This window comes from Myodes glareolus, chromosome 1 (assembly GCF_982192425.1).
Source record: "Myodes glareolus chromosome 1, mMyoGla1.1, whole genome shotgun sequence".
Classification (NCBI taxonomy): Eukaryota; Metazoa; Chordata; class Mammalia; order Rodentia; family Cricetidae; genus Myodes; species Myodes glareolus.
Genome location: NC_142026.1, coordinates 125,761,903 through 125,783,665, shown reverse-complemented (window position 1 = coordinate 125,783,665; position 21,763 = coordinate 125,761,903). Strand labels below are relative to the sequence as shown.

At 45.6% G+C, this 21,763-nt stretch overlaps 1 protein-coding gene across 1 annotated transcript in view; it reads right to left on the bottom strand.

Annotated features, from left to right (window-relative positions):
* Ust (uronyl 2-sulfotransferase) overlaps positions 1–21,763 on the bottom strand; it is a 280,068-nt gene that overhangs the window by 39,185 nt on the left and 219,120 nt on the right. The window contains exons 6-7 of the mRNA XM_048425248.3: positions 7,771–7,868; positions 5,331–5,488 (exon numbers count right to left, since the gene is read on the bottom strand). Of these exons, the coding sequence (XP_048281205.1) occupies positions 5,331–5,488; positions 7,771–7,868 (256 nt within the window). The remainder of the gene's footprint in view (positions 1–5,330; positions 5,489–7,770; positions 7,869–21,763) is intronic.

The window sequence follows — 21,763 nt, the reverse complement described above, 5'->3', positions numbered from 1 at the left end:
GACTTTCTATAAATGGCTAGAGAGTTTCCCATCGTGTTCTAAGGTTTATTTTTTCAATGGAAAGAAGCAGATGTGTACTAAAATAATGCTAGTGACAGAAAGCATTTCAAACACAAGGTAAAAGGATTGGATACATGGAGGCTTAAAATGTTGAAGGAGAAAACCTGTGGGTTGACCGTATAGTCCAGTCCAGCCACTAGGTGGCGCTATAGAACAAGACTAATTTGGTTACTGGCTCTGCCAGTACTGCTCCTATAAGCACACGCTCCTTGTTCTTAATTAACTTGCTTATTTATTTTTGACTTTTACCGTCACTACAATTTTAGCTTACAAAATCAGGTCTGAGGGATATTTCGTTAGCTCACTCACAGCGGGCTAGGTTTGTTTGCTTGTTTCTATTTGTGGTACTGGAAATCAAACCCAGGGCTCCCAGCACGGTAGGCAAGTACTCTCCCCCTAAACCCCTTGGCCCAACATTTCAGTGTTTTGAGAGTTAAGGAAAGGAGACACAGATATATTAAAATTCATAGCTCAGAAGTACTGAGTCCTTCCCTTACTTTTCTCTTTTGGTGGCGACTATAGACTTCTCTGGTCTGGCTTCGGTTTCCCATTCACAAGAGGGGTGAGTGCGGAGCAATGGTGGTGGAGATGAAGCAATAAGAAGCAGGGCGGTGTGGTGGTCCTCACTGTAAACTTGGCTGGATCGAGAGTCACCACGAACATACGTCTGGGTGAGCTATGAAAGTGCTTCCAGGAAGGTTCGAGCAACACGAGAAGAACCGTCCATGGTTGGGCGGCACTATCCTATGGGGCAGTGAGAGCCGGCCACTGGTTCTTACCTCCCTCTCCTTGCTTCCGGACAGCTGAGGCAATGTGACCAGGGTCCTCAGCTTCCTGATGCCGCACCCTCCCCGTGGTGGATTGTAGCATCTGTAACCATGAGTGTCCCTACCCACACCCTTGGGTCACTTCTCTGTCATGTATTTGGCCATAGCACCCTGCAAAGTAACTAACACAGGGCCATCGGTTAGACCAGCGAGGCATTTCTTCCCAGCTAAAGCCTGTGAAGTTCTTGTTTCCTAGCTGTAGCTCAATCAGGTCTGAAGACTCATTTAGAAAACATACTGCCAGGGACCTAGCATTTGTAATGAACCTGAACACCTGAGCATACACTCGGTGCTAGACATCATGTTAAAGTCAGCTGCGCGGTGGGGGTGCACGCCTTTAATCCCAGCACTTGGGAGGCAGAGGCAGGTGGATCTCTGTGAGTTCAAGACCAGCCTGGTCTACAGAGGGAGTTCCAGGACAGCCAGGACTGTTTCACAGAGAAACCCTGTCTCAGAAAGCAAAACAAAACAAAACAAAAACCTTAAAGTCTTTCCACATTAATTACTTAAAATCATAAACTTTTGAGATATGCTAGCTGGGTCTCATAACAGTCAACATTAATGTAAAATTACTTTCTAAAAACAAATTATATGACTAATTACCAAAGGGTCAAGAGACAGACTTACTCCATGACAGCACACCTCTCTGCAGTGAAGAATGGGGAAGGCGCAGCCAAAGCAGTAATTAGGAAAGGCACCAGTTCCGCTAAATGACACGCTGCCGAAACAGACAGTAGCGGTTTGAAGGCTATCACAGTTCCTATCTGAAAGTGACATTTCGTCTGATCAAAAGACACAACCACTTTTGCTAGCTCTCTAGTCACTGAAAGCCCAGTGCTTGCCGCTGTTGGCATGAAGCTCACGCGCATGTCCTCGGTGTCACTGCAGGGGTCCTGATGACTGACACTCACCGGGCATCTGCATTTCTGTTTTCCAATAACAGGGCATAGAACCTGTGACAGACAGCCGCTGAGCCGTTCGCATGTTAATTCATTTTTCCAGGTGGTCAGAGGAGCCACAGTGGTCACAGCTCCCCAGAACCCTCGCTGTTCTTTAAGCCTTCTTAGTTACAAGGTGTGTGTGTGTGTGTGTGTGTGTGTGTGTGTGCTGTATGTACTGATTCACATGGGCATGTGTGTGAAGGTGTGAGTGTGTATATATTATGTATGTACTGATTCATGAGGGCATATGTGTGAGTGTGTATGTATACTGTATGTACTAATTCACGTGGGCATGTATGTGAGTGTGTGTGTATACTGTATGTACTAATTCATGTGGGCATGTGTGTGAGTGTGTATGTATACTGTATGTACTAATTCACGTGGGCATGTATGTGAGTGTGTGTGTATACTGTATGTACTAATTCATGTGGGCATGTGTGTGAGTGTGTATGTATACTGTATGTACTAATTCATGTGGGCATGTGTGTGAGTGTGTATGTATACTGTATGTACTAATTCATGTGGGCATGTGTGTGAGTGTGTATGTATACTGTATGTACTAATTCATGTGGGCATGTGTGTGAGTGTGTGCATACAGAGGCTTGAGGTCAACATCGAGATCCTCCTCAACCACCTGCTTCCTTACCATTGTTGCTTCGGAGGAGACCGGGTCTCTCACTAAACCTACAGCTCAACAATTCAGCTTGCCTGGCTGGCCTGTGAGTTCCAGTCATCTGCTAGTCTCTGTCTCTCTGGTGCTGGGATAGATTATCATCAAGAAGAATTGTCTCTTTCTGAAATCATTGGAGGAATTTGGTCCTTTAATTAAAAAACAGATACTTTATACTAATGTTTAAACTTTATGGGGAACCAGTTATGTATCTTAGCGAGGTGTACTGTGCCTGACACTTAAATGGGGGTGTGGATCTGAATTCAAGTCCTCATGCTTGTAGCAAGTGCTTTACTAACAGAGCAAAATTAAAATCCTAATGAATGTTTTGCAGAGTTGGGGACCAAATCCAGGCCATGGGCGTGCTAGGCAAGAGTTCCACCACGGAATTGTACATTCAGCCCTAAAATTCTTGAATGGAGAAAGCGCCACAATTTTAGTGTGCCCCCCATGAGAACAATGTGGCCTGGTGACAGATTAAAGAGACCCACACCTCTTTTCATCTGCCTGGCTCGAACCCACCACACACACCAGTGACAGGGTAATATGGCGCTTTTGTGTTTGCAGAAGCCCAAATACAGCGAGGAGCTGACCAGGAGTCTCTGCGTACCCCTCATCCTCTGTCCCGGCTAATAAAGAAACTGTTAGGCTGGAGGAACTGTTGGCTTGCTTAGCCTTCAGTATCATCATAAGGGAACAGGAGAAGACACTGTCAAGCAACCACAGTATATGGAAGCTTTTGGACTCTTGGCCCAAGGTTCATTTTGTCGTGCACATGCTTCACGGCAGCAGAGAGCCAGACTGGGGTCGTAACCCCAGGGTTTATAAATGGATCAGCACACTTTCTGCTCAGTAACTGAGTTTAGAACAGAGAGGAGGGGTCTTGGGGTCCCCTCTGTGCTGGTAATTATTCTTTTTATCATTTCACTGTTAGAAAAGGGGCAGGACAAGGCAGCCTGGATGCACCCTGAAAGCAGAATAGATGCACACACAGCACCATGCAAGCCCCTGGAACAGCTGTCTTGGACTTTCTGGAAGCCTTTCATCCCACTACACAAGAATACCAGATGTCCCTTACTCCTTCTGAGGCCTTTAACATGTTGTTACTGCCAAACTCAAAGGGAAAAGAGAGCTTTAATTTACTGGCAGGGAGACTGTAGCTGTAGGTAAAAGAGCTAACAGCAATCCAATTGTCACAACTCTTTTCTACTGTAACTGATTCACGTACAGATCATGGGATCAAGGCCCGCCATTTCCGAGATGTCACCTAGTTAAACTTGAGAAAATAGGAAGTCAATACGAAACAATTTCAGCAATAACTAGGTAATTGTCCTTTTCGGATAAACTTTTTGTTGTTGTTGTTGGAGCTTTGTATATGTTTAAGAATGGAGATGCAAATGTGCTCATCTAAATTGGCAAGTATTCATCCCTGACCCTGACACATATTGGGATAAGTATGTGTCACCAAGATTCATTCAGTTCAGTCCATCATCTCACACTGTGACACACACACACACACACACACACACACACACACACACACACACCTGCACATATGTACTCACATATCTATACACACACACACACACACACACACACACACACAAGAGGTAGGGGGACAGATAGACAGACAAATCTGAGAATGACTGAATTCTTCCTTTAAAGACTCTAATGTAGGGTAAGCCCTCTCCCCACACAAAGGGCCGGGCTCACAATGTCTTACAGCGCCAGCATCATCAGACACAGAAGAGTGTTAACACCCCTCACATTTAACTCATGAAAAACTCCTACATGTGCCTGTTGTTGCAAGGGCACGCTACGTTCCCGTTTCAAACCTCCATTCCTGAAGGTGTCTAGTTATTCGGACTGATTTTCCTGCTGAGAACACTCACAGTGGGGCTTAGCTTCGGGTTTTCTGGCATATTCTTACATGCAGATAAATTAGATTTTTGACTCTGAATGAGAGATCTGGGACATTTGGAAGCACTTGCCAGCCACTTACTTATCCAAACGGCAGGGCCCCAGTGTGAGGGCTCCCCCAGACAAAGACAAGTTTGCCTGGTCCTTGGTGTTGCAGGTGTGGCTCCAAGTCCCCATCTGACTGCCTGCAGCCTTTGGGAGTGTTTCCTCTGTCTGGCAGTTCTACCAGCCCAAAGTCACGAACAGATCGGTGCATAAGCACACAAGACTTGCTGCGTCAGTAGATTAAGGAGCACAGGAAAGAGAGAGGCAAAAGGGCATCTTTCTTTCAAGCTAAATAATAATGAGAAAAAAAATAAATGATGGGCTTTCAAAAGTAATTATATTCACAGTGACACAGCGGGCTGTCCTGCAATTGCTTCGCCACTTCTATTCGGGGAGCACTTGGTTTGTGAGAATAAACTCTTAATTGAACGGTCAATGGGCTTCCCTATCTAATCTACTGCCAGAATTTTACATGCTAGAGCACTCTTGGAGCAGCAGCAGGGCAAAACCGCGTCACCTCAAGTGGCTCATCCCCCACTCCTGGTTGCACCCAGGGACTCCAGTGCGCACGCACATGTACCCACATTCTTCGTTCACCCTAACAATACACTTGGGTAAGCCAGCGGAGAATGTAGCTGACTTCTGTGTTTAAGGAGAGGGACACAGCCATAGGACCCCTAGTCTTGGTGAGGCTGGCTTTCGTCTTAAAGCTTGAGGTTTTGCGGTCAAAAGTTCATGCTTTTCCTCTGTCTTTGAAAGCCGGGGAACACACGCTATCACAGCATACCTTCATCTCCCAAGCCGTTGTCAAGGCCAGAAAGCCTTGGAGCGGACCCTTCAGGGGAGCGGGCTTACGCAAGGAGTTACCTGGGTCCTTGTAGATGCTGAGCACACCCTTGAAGTAATGAGGTAAAAATCTTTCCAGTAAAAGCAGCACGTCCTCCAACTCCTCCAGAATCCCCACGAGCAGGAAGTTTTCATTCACGTTCAGCTTGGCACGCTCCAGCGCCCACTCGCCAGGCTCCCTTGACAGACAAGAAAATCACTTCACATCAGAGACACCATGGTGGGCAGCAACAACCCATGAAAGGTTGGTCTCTAGGTCTAGCCTCGGTGTAGCCTATTCTAGAACAGCCCTTTCTTCCCTGGTTTCTGCAGTTGAGTCTTTTTTTTTTTAAACATGTACACAAGGGCTAGCGCTTTTATTTTATTTTTTTAAAGATTTTTTAAAAATATCTATTTATTTATTGTGTATACAATATTCTGTCTGCGTGTATGCCTTCAGGCCAGAAGAGGGCACCAGACCTCAATACAGATGTTTGTGAGCCACCGTGTGTTTGCTGGGAATTGAACTCAAGACCTTTATATGAGCAGGCAATGCTCTTAACCGCTGAACCATCTCTCCAGCCCCAGGCCAGGGCCTTTAAATGAATATGCCTGTCTACGTACTTAATAAAAGACAATTACAGGTACAGACACTTAGGTTCCAAGCATATGGTTAGAATAGCTTTTTTATAGATAAAACACATGGAACCCAGTTAATGAAGTTAGAATCACTGCTAACATTTTTGTAGTGATCAAAACTAGTGTCCAATAATGTCTGATAACCATCATCTCATCTTTTAAAAAGCACTAACATTGGTTTTTGTTGTTCATTTGAGTTACAAATGGAAAAGAGCTGGATTTCCTTATAGGTCAGATTTGGGGGCCTTTGGACAAGCCAAAATCACCTTAAAAACAACAACAAAACCAGCCTTGCCTGTTGCAAAGGACTGTTGTAGAGGTTCAACCAAGTGGTACCGGTGGAGGGGATCTGGGGATCCTCATGCGAACTAGATATGGCTCCTGAGTACACTGCGAAAGGTGTGGGAATTGTAGGCTTGATGCCCGCTTTCGGGAGTTAGGATCATATTCCTTGGAATAAACACCTCCATTGTAGTAAAAAAGCAAGTCCCTTGACCCTGTACCCCCAGCAGCTGAAACTCTCAATACTGACCATCAGTGTAAGTGCTGGGGAAGACTGGCTGAACCAGGCTGTGGAGAAAGCCTGGGATCCGCATCATAAGTGCACTCTCCTGTTACAGTAAGCTGAGCAAAACTGCACCAACAACACAACTCACCGTCAGTCAGAAGCGACAACGTAAGCCAAACAATGCCAATAACGTACCACAATTTATAATCGGCTATGCCCACCACACAGCCATCTACTCCTACTCAGTGTCCCACCCGAAAACAAGCTTTGGTTCCACCACGCAAAGACCCTCTTCTTCTCTAGGTTGTGGACATGTACTTAGAACAATGCCTATGATTTCAGCTATAGCTACTCCAGTACCACCTAAGAAAGCAACTAGGAATGCTTGTACCTGCCCTGGGGTACACTGCCTACTGGAGTAAGGTCTGGGTAAAGAAGGCTGTGTGTTCAGGTCAGGCTGGGTTGATCTCTGGACACCAGTCTCTTTCTACGTCAGTTGTTCTCAACCTTCTTAATGCTGTTGATGCCGCGACCCTTTAACACATTTCCTCACGTTGTGGTGAGCCCCAACCACAAAGTTATCTTCTTTGCTACTTCATAACTGTAATTTTGCTATTGTTAATGAATCATATTGTAGATATCTGTGTTTTCTGATGGTTTTAGGTGATCTCTGTGAAAAGGTCGTTCGACTGATAAAGGGGTCATGACCCACAGATGAAGAATCACTGTTCTGTGGCCTGTACCTCAGAGATACCATCAAACTGGACGTGTGCTTCCAGAGTATTGGACTCCACGTGGCTTGCCAAGCATAGAGATGGGTGTGAGTCACAAACAATTACTGTGGAGAAGCAGGCTGGTCACCTGACACTGGTCTCCACTGTCTTGTTAGGTAGTGGTGACAGTTGTGTTTTGGGCAGATGAATGGGTTTGGTGGGTGTTCCTATTGCATATCTGTAATCATCCCTACTGCTGTGACACAGAGCCTCACTCAGAATGGCAAATTTTATATACGCGTGTATGTATACATACATACACATACATACATACATACATACATACATGGTTTTTCCAGATAGGGTTTCTCTGTAGCTTTGGAGCCTGTTGTGGAACTCTCTCTGTAGACCAGCCTGGCCTCAAACTCACAGAGATCTGCCTGCCTCTGCCTCTGCCTCTGCCTCCCGAGTGCTGGGATCAAAGGCGTGTGCCACCACCGCCCAGCGCAAATGATATTCTTGAAGAGTTACTGTAATCATGAACTGAATTCCAAAAGGTTGAGGGACTTTCCCCCGAGTGCCTGTGTGGCAGGGTGCTTTCCCCGTGTGGATGTATTCTTACCGACATCTGGGGTGCTGTCCACAGAAATACGGAATGATGTAAAATAACCTGGGGTTGGAACACTCAGGGTAGTTTTCCAGAATGCACTCGTTGATGTCCTAGGAGAGAAGACACAGCCGTGAAAAGCCTCATTGTCTTAGCGGGGGGCTTTGCAGAATGCCATTCAATTAAAAAAAAATTAACACACATTTCATCTGAAAGTCTTAGGCAGACAGAGAGAATTCAGACTTCCTAAGAAAACTTTCTTTTTTTCCTCTCATATCTGTGTGCACTGGCCAGGTATATGCAGGACCTGGGCAGGTCAGGGTGTCCTGCTTGGCTGAGTATCCTATATCCCTCCTCTTCTGAAGGCCATAAGCATGATTTAGTTGGGTCATAAACATGATAAAAAGTACTGTTTTTGTTCTTCACCGTGGCCCCAGTAGCAATCTGCCAGGCCACAGATATACAGTAGACATTTAATTAATGTTTATGGAATTAATTCAGTAAGTTTCATTCTTAATGAATTTTGAGTTAATCACCTACCATTGTGATCAATCCTATATAAGTGAATTTCTATATGTATACAGATATCTGATAAACAATTATGGAATCTCTCTAGTAGTCTCATAAAGGGTCTCTAAATTTCCAAGAAGCTGCACAACTCTGAGGCTTATAAGTAAGACAATAGCAGGGTTTGGGAATGTAAGAATCCTATCACTTTCAAAGGCAAGAGTATGATTCTCAGGGTTTCTCTTACATAAGGCTAGACATGGGCTCTGTCAGCACTGCTAACAGGAGCTCAGAAAGGCCAGGGGTGTGGTGGAAATTGAATGGGTGGGCTTACAACCAGACCCTAATGGAGATGAAGGGCGAAGGTGCAGGGAGTTGGCTGGTTGTGAAAAGCAGGTAGTAGTATGGCTGGTAGGCTGTGGCGTTTCAGAAGGTCATGCCCCTATGGGACACCACAAATAATCCTGCAATGTCAACCCACGGAAAGTCATAAATTTCTAGTTGAGAGAGTGCAGTTGACTCGGCTTCTTTCCTTACACCAAGGTACATCCTCGGGGACTTCAAGGGGTTTCACTTGAGCCCATTAGGATGACGAACAGCACTCATTACAGCCCTGCTAAGGAAATTCTATAGGAAGAAGTAAATAAGAGATGTCTCCGGCAGAAGGTCAAGGGCAGCACTCAAGAGCCACTGCTCAAGGACACAGACAGGGATGCTCAAGACCAAGGCCTTTGGGAGTCAGTTCCTGACCACGTGCGCAGTCTGACAGTGGGGCTGGCTGCTGTCTTAACTCCCAGAGAATCAGAAACTCAGTTCAGTGTCTTCTTCAGAAGGAGCCTCTCAGTTTTTGTGGCGACAGAATCTAATAACTCCTGATTTTTAATGTGGTGGGAAACTTTATTCTGATCATCTTTTTTGTGATACGTTTCTCTTAGCAATACGTATTTTTAAAATGATTTCACAATTTCATCTTTTTTCATCCCTTTAATTTTAAGTTTTACTTTATTTTGAGCATATGAGTATTTTGCCTGCATGTATGTCTGTGCACCAGTTGCATGCCTGGTGCCTAAAGGAGGCCAGAAGAGGGAGCTGGATTCCCTAGAACTGGAGTTACAGAAGGCTGTGAACTGCCATGTGGATGCTGAGAAAGGAACTCAGGTCCTCTGGAAGAGCAGCCAGTGCTCTTGACTGCGGAGCCATTTCTCCTACTATTTCTTTTACTTTCAATGATTTAAGTAGAAAGGGTTTACTTTTATCTTATTACTTTATTTTTTTTTGCTTAGTGCATATAAATCATTATGAGATTTCCATACACATATATCTTTCATCTTGCTCCTTCTTGCCCCCACTCTCCTTTCCACACCTCCATTCCCCTCCCCTCGCCTCCACTCCTCTTTCCACCCCTCCTGTTCCCTCCCCACCTCTTCACCCCTTGCTGGTTTACTTCCTTCTAAATGAAACTTCCTTTCTGCTTCCCTCCCTTCTGACATGCACACACGCTTGTATGTATATAAATCTAGATTCTGCCTGTGAAGGAAGCATGTACTCTATTTTGTCTTTCTTCCCCCATTACAGTGTCTTGTCTGTCTCCCTTTAAAACTCTGTCTTCCCGCTCATAAACCCCTCCTCTGCTTTTATATCCCATATACATACACACCACATACACAAATTCACACACATATATATTTAAATCCAGATTCCCCATGAGAGAAAGCATCACGTCATATTTGTCTTCCCGAGTCGGGTTTATTTCTCTTCCCCTCATGATCTCTGGTTCCATTCATTTTCTGGCAAATAACCTTATTTATTCTTCTTAGTGGCTGAATAAGATCCTATTGTGTGTGCGTCTGTGTGTGCATGCATGCACACCATGTGTGTTTCTGTGTATGCACAGTGTGTTGTGTGCTTTTTGTATGCACATGTGATCTGTGCATATGTGTGCACGCATTTATCATATCACGTTTCCTTTACTCCTTCATCTAGTTCTGGACCGCTAAGCTCCTCGCATCTCTTGGGTTTTATAAGATGTACAGCAATAAACACGGATGTGTGAGTAGCAAGTGCCATGGTGTGACGCGACCTTTGATTCCCGCGAGTGTCTGTCCACGCTCAGTGCAGCTGTGTCGAAGGGCAGCTCTCATTTTAGTTTTCGGAGGAACCTCCACACTGACTTCCACAGTGGCTGCACAGCGGGCGTTCCCACCAGGGGTGTGTCGCCTTCCTCTTTCTCACACTGTTGCCAGAATCTGTTCTCTCTGACAGGGGTGGACAGCGGGGGATGGGGTTTGTTCTTTTTGTTATCCCTCCTTTGCATGCGGTGCTGCTAAGATAAGAGTGCTTTTAAAAAAATCTTTAAAACTCACATCTGAGCTGTCTTTAATTTAGAGTGGGGAAGATCTAAGTCACACCGCTCAGTAGGGACTGCAGCCAAGTCAACTTGACTTGTCCCTCAGGCCCTTGGATTCTGCGATCCTCTACCATGTCCTCCCCTGCCTAAAGCTAATACTCTCTTACAATTAGATCCTGGGCACAGGACTCGACTTCACTCATAACTTCACACCATTAGGGAAACAGAGGAAAATACTTCAAAGTGGGCACTGAGAATGATTGACAGTCCTTTCCACACCAAAGCTATAAACCCAATCTTCCTGGAATTCATCCTACACGAGTTTTACAAACAGTTGGTTCAGAATCCCAACAAACCCAAACTAGAAGGGCCTATGGATCTTGCTGTTTATAGCTTTGATAGTTAGAAGGAGTCTAAGTTCTAGTCCCAGCTCTGCAATAAGCTGGGGGTCCTTAGCGAAATGGTGACGCCCGTGAGCCTTAGATTCCTCGTCCATGGGACATGAGGCTGAGCCTCACAACTCATTTTATGAACTGGTGGACAGAGGTGCCCAGGGCCCTAAACCAGGTTTTGTGTGCTGAAAAACTAGAAAAGACAGTCACACTTTCATTCAAAGTTACACGTGAATAAAAGTTCTCATTCAGCGTTTTCCATCTAGCCTTTCCACCTCTTCTGGAAGAATGTTTTCGGGACAGTACGACATCATCAGATCTCACCTGGAGGGAACAACTGGCTAGGAGTGGGGTCCTTGGCAAAAGTTTATGTCTCACAGGCTCAAGTGCCTCATCTGTAAAATAGGAACAATATTTGCGACCCTAGACCCTTAAATAAGATTAGAAAGCACACACGCTGTTCACTTTGCCCGCCATTCAGCTCTTCATATTATGCCATCTTGCTGCACGTTCAAAATCTGAATACCTTCTATATAGGTCTATATAGGTTCTATAGGTCACACACAGTTTTAAAATAATGGCTTCCACTAACTCAGAGAAAACAGGAAGAAAAATGTGGAAATATGAAATGTATAATTCACATTTTGTCAAAAACACAGTTCGCTAGAAACGAACTAATAATATTAAGCAAGAGCGGGCAACATTCCCCACCCCCAGCCCTGCAGAGCTTGAGTTTCCTACACGAAGCCACCAGACGATGTAGGGGAAAAAAAACCACTCAAAAACCTTTCCAGTATGGATTTAAAAAGAGATTGGGAGTGCATCTTCCTGCTCGAAAATTACCGCCATTAGAGGAGAGTTGGACGGTAAAGGACACGCAGAAGGGCGCTTCATTGTGCTGGCTCTAACAGCTGGGCGAGAGAGGAATTACTGAGCCCATTCACCAAGGGGCGTGAAAGGTGGACAGTGGTAGTGGGAGTCCAGATTTGATGGGTCAGGCAATTGAGATAAGTGAGATGCATGTGACCCGAGCTAACCTTTGTTGCAGGCACTCTGCTCAAAAGCCCTTTCCCCCCAACCCAGAACTGGAAGAGTCAAACAAGACTTCTCAGGGATGTGTAATGGACTTCAAGGGGCAGGTGGTCAGAGAGCATCCTCCATGCTCGGGTCTGACTGGAATCACTGGTAACACAGCCCTGGAGGGGATGGAAAACGTCCTCTGGAGTGGATGTGCACCCTGTCCTTCAGAAGCATCACTGTTAGGAGGTAGCACTTTCGTCCATTGCAAGTTCCTGCTAGGGTGGTGACATTGACTTTGGTGTCCATGTGATCCTTTATGCCACTTCTGAAACCCTGGCTATATATCTGTGTCCTATGGTGGGATGTTCTGGGTGAACAAGGTATCACTCTACCTTCACTGTAACCAGTATTCCTATTTGCTGGGGACCTAGTCCAGCAACTCTTAAAACCTAGTTTGCTTCTGTCGCTGTGATAAACAGTCGGACTAAAAGCTGTAGTGAGAGGCCGCTTGTTTGTTTCCCGGCCACCCGGCAGCTCAGACCCAAAATAACCACACAGAAACTGTATTAATTGAGCCACTGCTTGGTCCATTAGTTCCAACTTCTTATTTGCTAACTCTTACATATTAATTTAACCCATTTCTATTAATCTGTGTATCGCTATGTGTAGGGCCCTGTCTTCCCTGTTCCTCGAGGCCAAAGCACAGGATGCAAGAAATGTTTACGCTAACCAGCTTAGCTTCCCCTGCTCGATTCTGCCAGCCAGAGGGGGTTAGTTCAGAGCCTTGATTCCGTCATTGCTATGGTAATTTCACCTGCTAAGGAGGGTCCTCACAGGCACCCTAAATCTCCTCCCATCTGTCTGTCAGGGTTCCCAGCTTGATACCCCCTACACGGAAGCCACTGGCGCCAGGCGGCCAACACTATGATCTCACTCCCAGGTGGGAGGGGGCTCTCGTCCTTTTGCCCCCAAGTATATAAACCTGACATGTGCTGAATAAAGTTGACATTTACCCTTTGGGCAAATGATCCTGGTCTCTCTGTGTGTGTGTGTGTGTGTCTGTTTAACTCCTAGGATATTGATCCAGGCTCGCGGTCCTGTACGGGAAGCACACACTCGTATTGGAGAGTGGGGTTTCGCAGATTTGGGCAGGACAGCTATGAGGCTGTGGCTTACTAGGTCTTCCTGCGTCTGTCTCCAGTGGGGCTACATAGCTTCTCCTCAACTCTGCCTCCTTTCTCCCAACATTCAGTTTAGTTTTCCATGCCTAGCTCTACACCACCCTTTCAGGCCAAGTCAGTTTTTTTTGTTTTTAAATTAACCAATCATTCACAGCATACAGAGGGGATCCCCCACATCAAAAAGCAACTTGGGAAGAAAGGGCTTATTGGCTTAATTCCTGCATCACAATCCATCACTGAGAGGAGACAGGGCAGGGACTTAGTAAGTCTATTTGGCAGCACTCAGTTGGATCCTATTATCTTCTCTAAATGCACTCAGAGTTGGGGCTTCTTGGTCACAGTGTGCTTGCCAGTTTCTGTCACTGTAACAGATCCCTGAGATAAACAACTAGCAGAAAGAAACGTTTATTTTGGTTCACGGAAGCTATGAGATTTCAGTCCATTGCTAGGGACCTGTCGCAAGGCAGAATATCACAATGAGAGGATGTAGAGGAGCAAGCAGCTCGTCTCATGACAGTGGGAAAGCAAAGAGAGAGTGGGGAGAAGGGACTAGGGTCCCAAATACCCTTCAATGACATGCTCCTAATGACCGACATCCTCCAACTAGTCTCGACCTTATTCCATTTCCCAGAAGTTCCAGCAGGGGGGACCAGGCCTTGTGAACATGTGAACTTCTGAGGGATATAAGATCCACCCACGATGACCGGTTATCAACATCCTACTCTCTCTATGGTACTTGTCCAAGGGTCCCATCCTTCACTTGTCTTCCTTGTCAAGTCTGGTCATGTGACCGTCCCTTATAGCGGTTCTCAACCAGTGGGTCACCACCCGACGAGGGGTATCACATCAGATAACCTGCATACCAGATATTTACATTAGAATTCATAACACTAGCAAACTTAAGGTTATGAAGTAGCAATGAAATAATTTCATGGTTGGGGGTCACCACAACACGAGAAATTATATTAAAGGGTCACAGCATTAGGAAGGTTGAGAACCACTGCTTTATTGTCTTAATGGGATATTGGAAAATAATTACTGTGGTCCTCTTATATTCTTAAACCAAAAATGAGTCAACAGGGCTAGCTGTCCCACCCCCCTGTCATTACTAACATGCAGCTAAAAAACACAAACCAACGAAAAACAAAACAACAACCACAACAAAGCAATAAAAAAAAAAAAAACCTCAAAGGGATTGTGGTGGCACATGCTGGATTTCCAGCCCTCAGGAGGAAGGAAAGGCAGGAAGATTGTGAATCTGGGGCCAGCCTGGGCTCCATAGTGAGACCTGGTCTCAAAAAGCCAAACAATAGCAACAATGGTTCTTCTGAATCTTATCTGACAGCTATTTTTGATTACGGTTAGGACCTTCAAGCCCCAGGAGGAGGAATCATTCTGCCTGCCAGGAATTCTAACCCAAATGACGCTAACCCCTGCTAACCCTATGCAAACTGCTATAGCCCTTTTGAGTGTCTAGGTTACCCCAGGTTTCATTTGTGCTTGACATAAGAAGGCTTTTCTTGACTGGGGGCTCAATCCACCTGTAGCACCAGGAGAGTATGTGGAAGGCCTGGAATGTACCTGCTCCTCACTGGTTCCTGCAGTTTTGAATTTCCTGCACCTTTCTGAAGTGCAGTGGGAGCCCAGAGTTATTTATGGCATCTGTGTTCTCTATTCCCATGTTGCCTCACTCTGGGACCGGAGGCTCGGCGTGCTTCCTCGCTGCGCAGCTGGTGAGCGGGCTGATTTAGCGAGAAGAGATTTTCCTATTGATTTTTCACGGGCATGAAGGAAAAAGATTTCCCACAAAGGCAAGAATGTATGTTCAAAAAAAATATAAAGCATGTTTAACACGCATAGTCATATAACATGTAAAACTGTTGCATTATGGTTTGATTCAAAATGTATTAAAGTAACAGAAAGTTAAAAACAATTTGGGATCTTAAATTTTGGGGACTGGTACTCTTCTGCGGCTGTCTTCGTGTGGTGTGGTAAGACGCCATTATCAAGAGAGATGGATGGGAGAGTTTGTTTTGGGTTAGAGTTCTAGAGGGATAAGGCAGAAAACAAGAGAGAAGCATGGCATGCCGAGGCAGAGCAGGGGACCCCACAGCTACAGAGCAAGGGAAGGTGTGAGACAGGCAGAAGGTCTGTCCTATATTTATGGCGCAGGGAGAGAGCAAGGTGTCTCAGTGTGACCGATGGCAGGGTCTCATGGGTCACAGTCGGCATCTCCTTGAAGTGAACTTCCTAACTGTGATATCATCTGGCTCAGCGGGGGCAGGAGCAGGTATGGTGTCACACACCACTTTCTGTGCTGGAGTGAACCTGTTGCCGCCATCCCCTGCGCCCTTGAGGGCATTTACAAGGCGTGCAGAGACACCACCCTCTCATTGGCTTCCTCCCCTGACTCCTGCCTACAGCAATGGGCTCTCAGTCAGGGGTTAGGCGGGGAATGGTCTCACAAATTAATGCATAATAGAGGCTGGGCTCAGTGGGATTCCTGGGCATCTTTTCATTAACTCAACACAATGGCAACAATGTAGTGGTGGGGGAGGAGAATGGAGGAAGAGGAGAGGAGAGGCGGACCTTTATCCAACATATACCACCGTATTCACAAAAGCTTGTGGCATGAATGAGGCATTCTGGGGACTTTAGATTTGTTTTTTCATCTTGTTCAATAAACAAAGTTCAGGGACTACTGTGAACAGGGTGTGAAGTGGGAAGGGTTAATTAAAAGTGTAGTTTCTGTCTGTTGAGGATACTATAAATTATACTACTCCGAAGGTAGCCAATTGCCTTCTCTCGGAGGTCCCAAAAGTCACCCTGAATTTACTGCCAGGCCCTGAGTTCTTCTGTTGTCTCTGCAATTTTTAGCCAGGGCCACCAAACTCTCTCCAATTCTATGGCTAAACCTGGGCCTATAAATGATGGATTTACAACGTCCCACTAAAGCAAATCAAGCCCACAAATGGCCCAGTGTGGCTGGGGGGGATGGGCAGGACACATGAACTCCCTGCCCTCCTGAAGATCTTTTGTCCATCTCGATATCCATGGGGCTACGTTTAACATCTTATCTGATATAACGATTCAAAAATCTAAAAATCTCAGCTCTAGCCAACAAACCTAGCTCAAGACCATTTGGGCGGCTCACATGACCTATCTCTGCATCTCATTTCTGATGAGATGTCCCACTGTCTGGGGCAGGGCTGTTTGACCCCTTTGTCTAGTAGGATCATGTTTTGCATCCTGTGTCCAAACCTCTGTTGTAGAAGTTTTCTTCATAGCCTGGTACCTCTGAATTCTAGAAGAGGAGTCTCTGCTTTTATCCATCCTCTTCTTCCAGGTTAGGTGCAGAGTCTTGCCATGTCACAACAGTCAGCAGACTTAGTTAACAGTGGAAGTGTTTGAAAGGGCCATCTCCTGGATTCTGGGCATTTACTGGACACCACCATCCCTCCCTGTGTCTATTATACCTTAATTTGCCCACTGCTACCGTGCCTGCCACATGCAGTGTGAACATTAAGCTCTTGGGCTCCACCCCAGAACATTTGTGGGAGCAGGCGATTATAGGACTGAGAAAGTACTTCCTCGTTAATGTGAATCATACATAACACCTCGTTCTTAGGATTAAAGCAGAAAAAGAGAACAAAAACAACAGCAACAGCAACCTCAACAACGACACAAGTTTCTCTTCCTTTTCCTCTCCTGGGCAGGGTGCAGGCCGCTGAGAGCTGCACTTGTCTAACCCATGTTAACAAGGTGAACAACAGTGCTTACGGCTACGTAGCATCTGTATCTTTAATGCCCCCAAATATTTTAAAACATATAGCGCCCCGGCTAGGGAGAAGAATCTGTGGGCAAAGTGCTTCCTGCAAAAGTCTGAGGACCTGAGTTCAGATCCCAAGAACCACATACAAAGTTGGGTATGAGGTACGTGCTCTCAGGGCTGGGAGGCAGAGACAAGAGGATCCTGGGTATTTAACCAACTAGTGAGCTCCAGATTCAGTGAGAGCTGGTGGTTCAGAAAAATATGGTGCAGAGCAATCGAGGATCAGTCTGATGTTGATCTCTGACATCTGAGAGCACACACACCGGGGTCCAACATGTACCCCACACGTTCATACACTACACATACACAACAACAACAACAAAGCCATGGTACCTTGTGTTGTAAAGAAATTTAAGCCCCAGCGAGGTGGGTTAGCATGTGAAGTCACTTGTGCCTGCCTGGACATCTGAATTCAATTCCTTACACCCCATGAAAAAGTGAAAAGAATCAACTCCAACAGCTGTCCTCTCACCTTCACATTCACACCCATGTACACCCCCTTACACACACACATACACACACACACACCACATCACACATGCAAACAATAATAATAATGATAATAAATAAAATTAAATTTTAAAATAAAACAATTCAAGCGATTACAATCTTGGTTTATCATGTCGCTATCACACCGTTCTGGTAATGCACACTAATTCTTTGGTTATTCCAACTGTCATTATCCAGTGTGAAGGAACAGAGGCCCTTTGAGTCTCTAAAAAGCGAGAGACCCCAATCTGGCCTTTGGGGGAGGCACACTGCCCACAGGTGGGGTGCTAGGCTGGCTCTCCGACTCTTTTGGAAATCGTACCTGCCAATGCTGTTCCAAGCTCCAGGGCAGGAAGGGCAGCCAGGTATGCAGACTTTTGCCAGCCGATGTGGTTATTTTATTAGGCAAATCAGTGCCTGCAGACTCTAGTCGAAACCCACCAGGCCCAGCCCAGTTTTGTGCAAACATTTTCAAAGGTGAAGTGGAATACATTAACAGGCAGTAATTCTCAGAATTATAGTGTTTTTGGCTAATAACCCTTTTCCTTCTGCATCTGTCTCAAGCTCTGACACAAAGAATGTCTTTAAACGGGGGTCAGCCCCAGTGGGAGTTACTTACAAAACCATCAGCTACTCTGTACCGAGCTAGGTATTGAAGGACCTCCCTAAGACACTTAAGAAATGTCTTGGCAAAATTATGTAGGGCCTAAACTTTACAGGACCATAAAACGGAAGGACTAACTTTAGGCGTTGGGTAGAAAGAATACGGAGCAAAAAGAGGTCTAAGCTGGGCCCGGTGGCCAAGGCCTGTCATCTTAGCCACGTGGAAGGGCGAGGCAGGTTCCAAGTTCAAAGCTTGCCTAGACTCTAGAGGAAGTTCAAAGTCAGTCCGGGTAACTTACATAGACCTTGTCTCAGAATAAAAGGTAGAAAGAGGGTTGGGGGCATCAAGTACTTGCCTACCACGTGTGAGGCTTTGTTTCAGTGACATATGTTCACATGCTGTAACATGTGTTGTCTGTGGCCTATTCTAAGGGAGAGATTCTCTCTGTTTAACCTGCTTCTTACTCTTTCTCGTGTTTCTGTCCCTCCTCCTGTCCTTCCTTATTAGTGTCATGGCTAACACCTTCTGGACCCCGAGCTCTTAGTCCAGAACCAGGTGTTAATACTCAGCCTACGGGAACAATTAGGAGACTGTAGACTTGCCACGAAGCAGCAAGTAGGCCATTTTCCAGCTGCCAGCCTAGGGCTTCGTTCTTATCTCTGGAGGCCTCAGCTTCTTAGCCCCATGGCTCAGGCAGCAGGTGCATTGCTATTACCTTCTGCTTCCTTTCTTGAGAGGGACGGGAAGTACAGGTCCCTACCAGGGCCAGGTCTGGCCTCCACCTTGGCTTAGACACCATCACCCTCTCTACCCTTTACCTATAAACCCATTCCGGGTAGCCACGGTCTGGTTCTTCACCAGAGCGAACTGCTACGGGTCCATGCCTGGAGGAGAACCTCCATTTTTATTCCTTTGGGATTCCTCTTGGACACACTACTTATTCCTGTGATATGTTTGGGAGCTGAGGGAATGAAACGTCACCACACCACAGGCAACACGTGTGGGCCACTCATGCTCCCTGTCAGAGTGAGATCTGTTAGAAAACCTTGCCCAGCAGAGGCCCGGGTGGGTGACCTGAGGTCTGTGGAGCACAATCCGTGAAGGGAAAGAATCTTGGTGCTAGGTCAAGCCTGTGCCAAAGCCTCACACATTGATTGAAATGGGATTATTTTTGCTTCTCATATCAGAGAACTTGCGCCAGGCATGGGTGTGATTCTGTCTATGGAACCTGCGAGATATGTCTCATGTCACGGTTGTGACTGCTGAGCTCAGGTCACTTCCATGGGGCTGTGAAAGCTCCAGTATTTGAAGTGTGCCAGGAATACAAAAATGTCATTAACTATGCCCTGAGTCGTCCATTATATAGTTCACATTTCTAGACAATTCTCTCTGCATTGTAATCCACACCCAGTGCCAGACAAGTACTTTATCGAAGTAGTCTTTGGAGAGGATGAAATTTTTATTTGAATTGAGCTATGCTTAGGAAATCACTATGGGAATCTGGACGCCTGATAAAAGCTTTTAGGTGATTGTACTGCTTTTCAACAAACAACATCATAAAAAATTCAGCAGCAAAGTGAAGTCCAGACTACAACTACAATGCATTTTAAAGTCAAAAAATAAGTAAATAACCCCCCCCCACACAAAAAACAACAATAATTTACTTCAACGACAGTATATCTTTAGTTGTTCTTTGTAAAATTGAACACATACTGATCTACAACCCATTCCTCAATGTAGATGTGGGATCCATTTGGAGGAATAATGGCTGGGATTATGCACCTTGGTTGTCTGTGACTCTAGGACAAAGAAGGACCAGAAAAAGCCAAATGGCCAAACCTTTGCCACCAGAATTCTGTTGTGTGTTTCCCTAGTGATGCCCAGGTATATGTCAGGTCCCTGGGCTCCAGCATCCTACTGTCAGGGATTCAGACCAATACAGGGCTGGAGGCTGCTTTTGTCTGCAGAGGGTGGTAGTGATATACTTAGAAACATAGAGTCTAGAAGAATAGCTATTCTTGTAGTATGGAGGTTGCTAGTTAGTTCCCAGCTGCCTGGTCCTGAAATAATCACACAGAAATTATATTATTTAAATCACTGCTTGGCCCATTAGCTCTAGCTTCTTATTGGCTAACTCTTACATATTAATTTAACCCATCTCCATTAATCTGTGTATCGCCATGTGCCTGTGGCTTACCGGGGAAAGTTCCGGCGTCTGTCTCTGGCAAGGCTACATGGCTTCTCCCTGACTCTGCCTCCTTTCTCCCAGCATTCAGTTCTGTCATCTCCAACTACCTAAGTTCTGCCCTATCCACAGTCCAAGGCAGTTTTTTTATTCGTTTACCAAGAAAAGCAACACATAGACAGAAGGAACTCCTACACCATATTCTTATATTGATACTGATACAACATTTAAAATAAATAAGGGACCAGGTTTATAGAGTACTGCTTTCCTAGCCCTTTATCTAGTCACATGGAAAATGGGCAAGACTCACTACCGTGGGTCTTTATATCTGGGTCACAGAATAATTTCATTAATGGACCGCCCCTGAATCTCATGGACTCTACCACTAGCTGGAGAATTTTCCCTTGAAAAAATAAATAACCAAGGAAATACATTTTAAGGGGCTAGGGAGATGGCTCGGTGGTAAAGTTGTTATTACATAAGCACAAGAACCTGGGTTTGGATCCCCAGCACAGATGTAAAAAGCCAGCTGCAATGGTGCATGTCTGTAACTCTAGCGCAGGCTGTGGGTGGGTGGGCAGAGACGGTTAGCTCTCAGGGGCTTGCTGTCTAGCCAGGCCAGTAAAAACAGAGAGCTCCAGCTTCCGTGGAGACCCAGTCTCAAAAATGAGGAGCCGAGAGATGGAAGAAGCCCGACATAGACCTCTGGCCTCCACATGCACGTGAATGGGTGAGCACACCTGCATATACACACAGCTCAGGCGTGCATGCACATACGCACACTCACAAGGAAGAAACCCATTTTAACCCCTGACCATGCTCTTTCTAATGCCAGAAGGCCAAGGTGCTTGCGACCCCTAGAAGCAGAGACCAGCAGGCCAGCTGCAGTTCAATTACGAAGTGGAAAGAAATGTTTCACCTCCCACCGTTTCATTCTGTTAAAAGAAGCTCCTGGGGAAAGGCAAGCCTCAACACAGGGGAGTGTTTTCCTGGAGACCTAGGACCAGAGCGAGCACGCTCAAACAGATTCTCCCAGCAGGAAATTCACTGAGTGGAAGAATGGTCGGAATTTCTGGGGAATCAAGTATTTTCTTCAAGGGTTTTATACCATGAAAGTTATTTATGATCCCTTTGGGCCAGACAAGTTTCTGACAGCCACAGAGACTGTCTTAGCATCATAGACTTTTGGTGCGGCTGCCTTCCCAGCTGAAGAATTCCACAACTGTTTTTTTTGTTTTTGTTTTTTGTTTTTTTGTTTTTTTTTTTTTTCCCTTTCTTTCGTTCACATCCAATAGTCCAAAGTTTGGGGCTGAAGATTCCAAAACAAACCACAAAAGTCACACTTTCGACTTCTGGCTATCTAGACTATAAACAGCGTGTTTGTGGCTTTTTTAAAGGCCACAGCCTCTCAACTCCGAAGGTCACTGCAGACCCATGATGAGATTAATGAA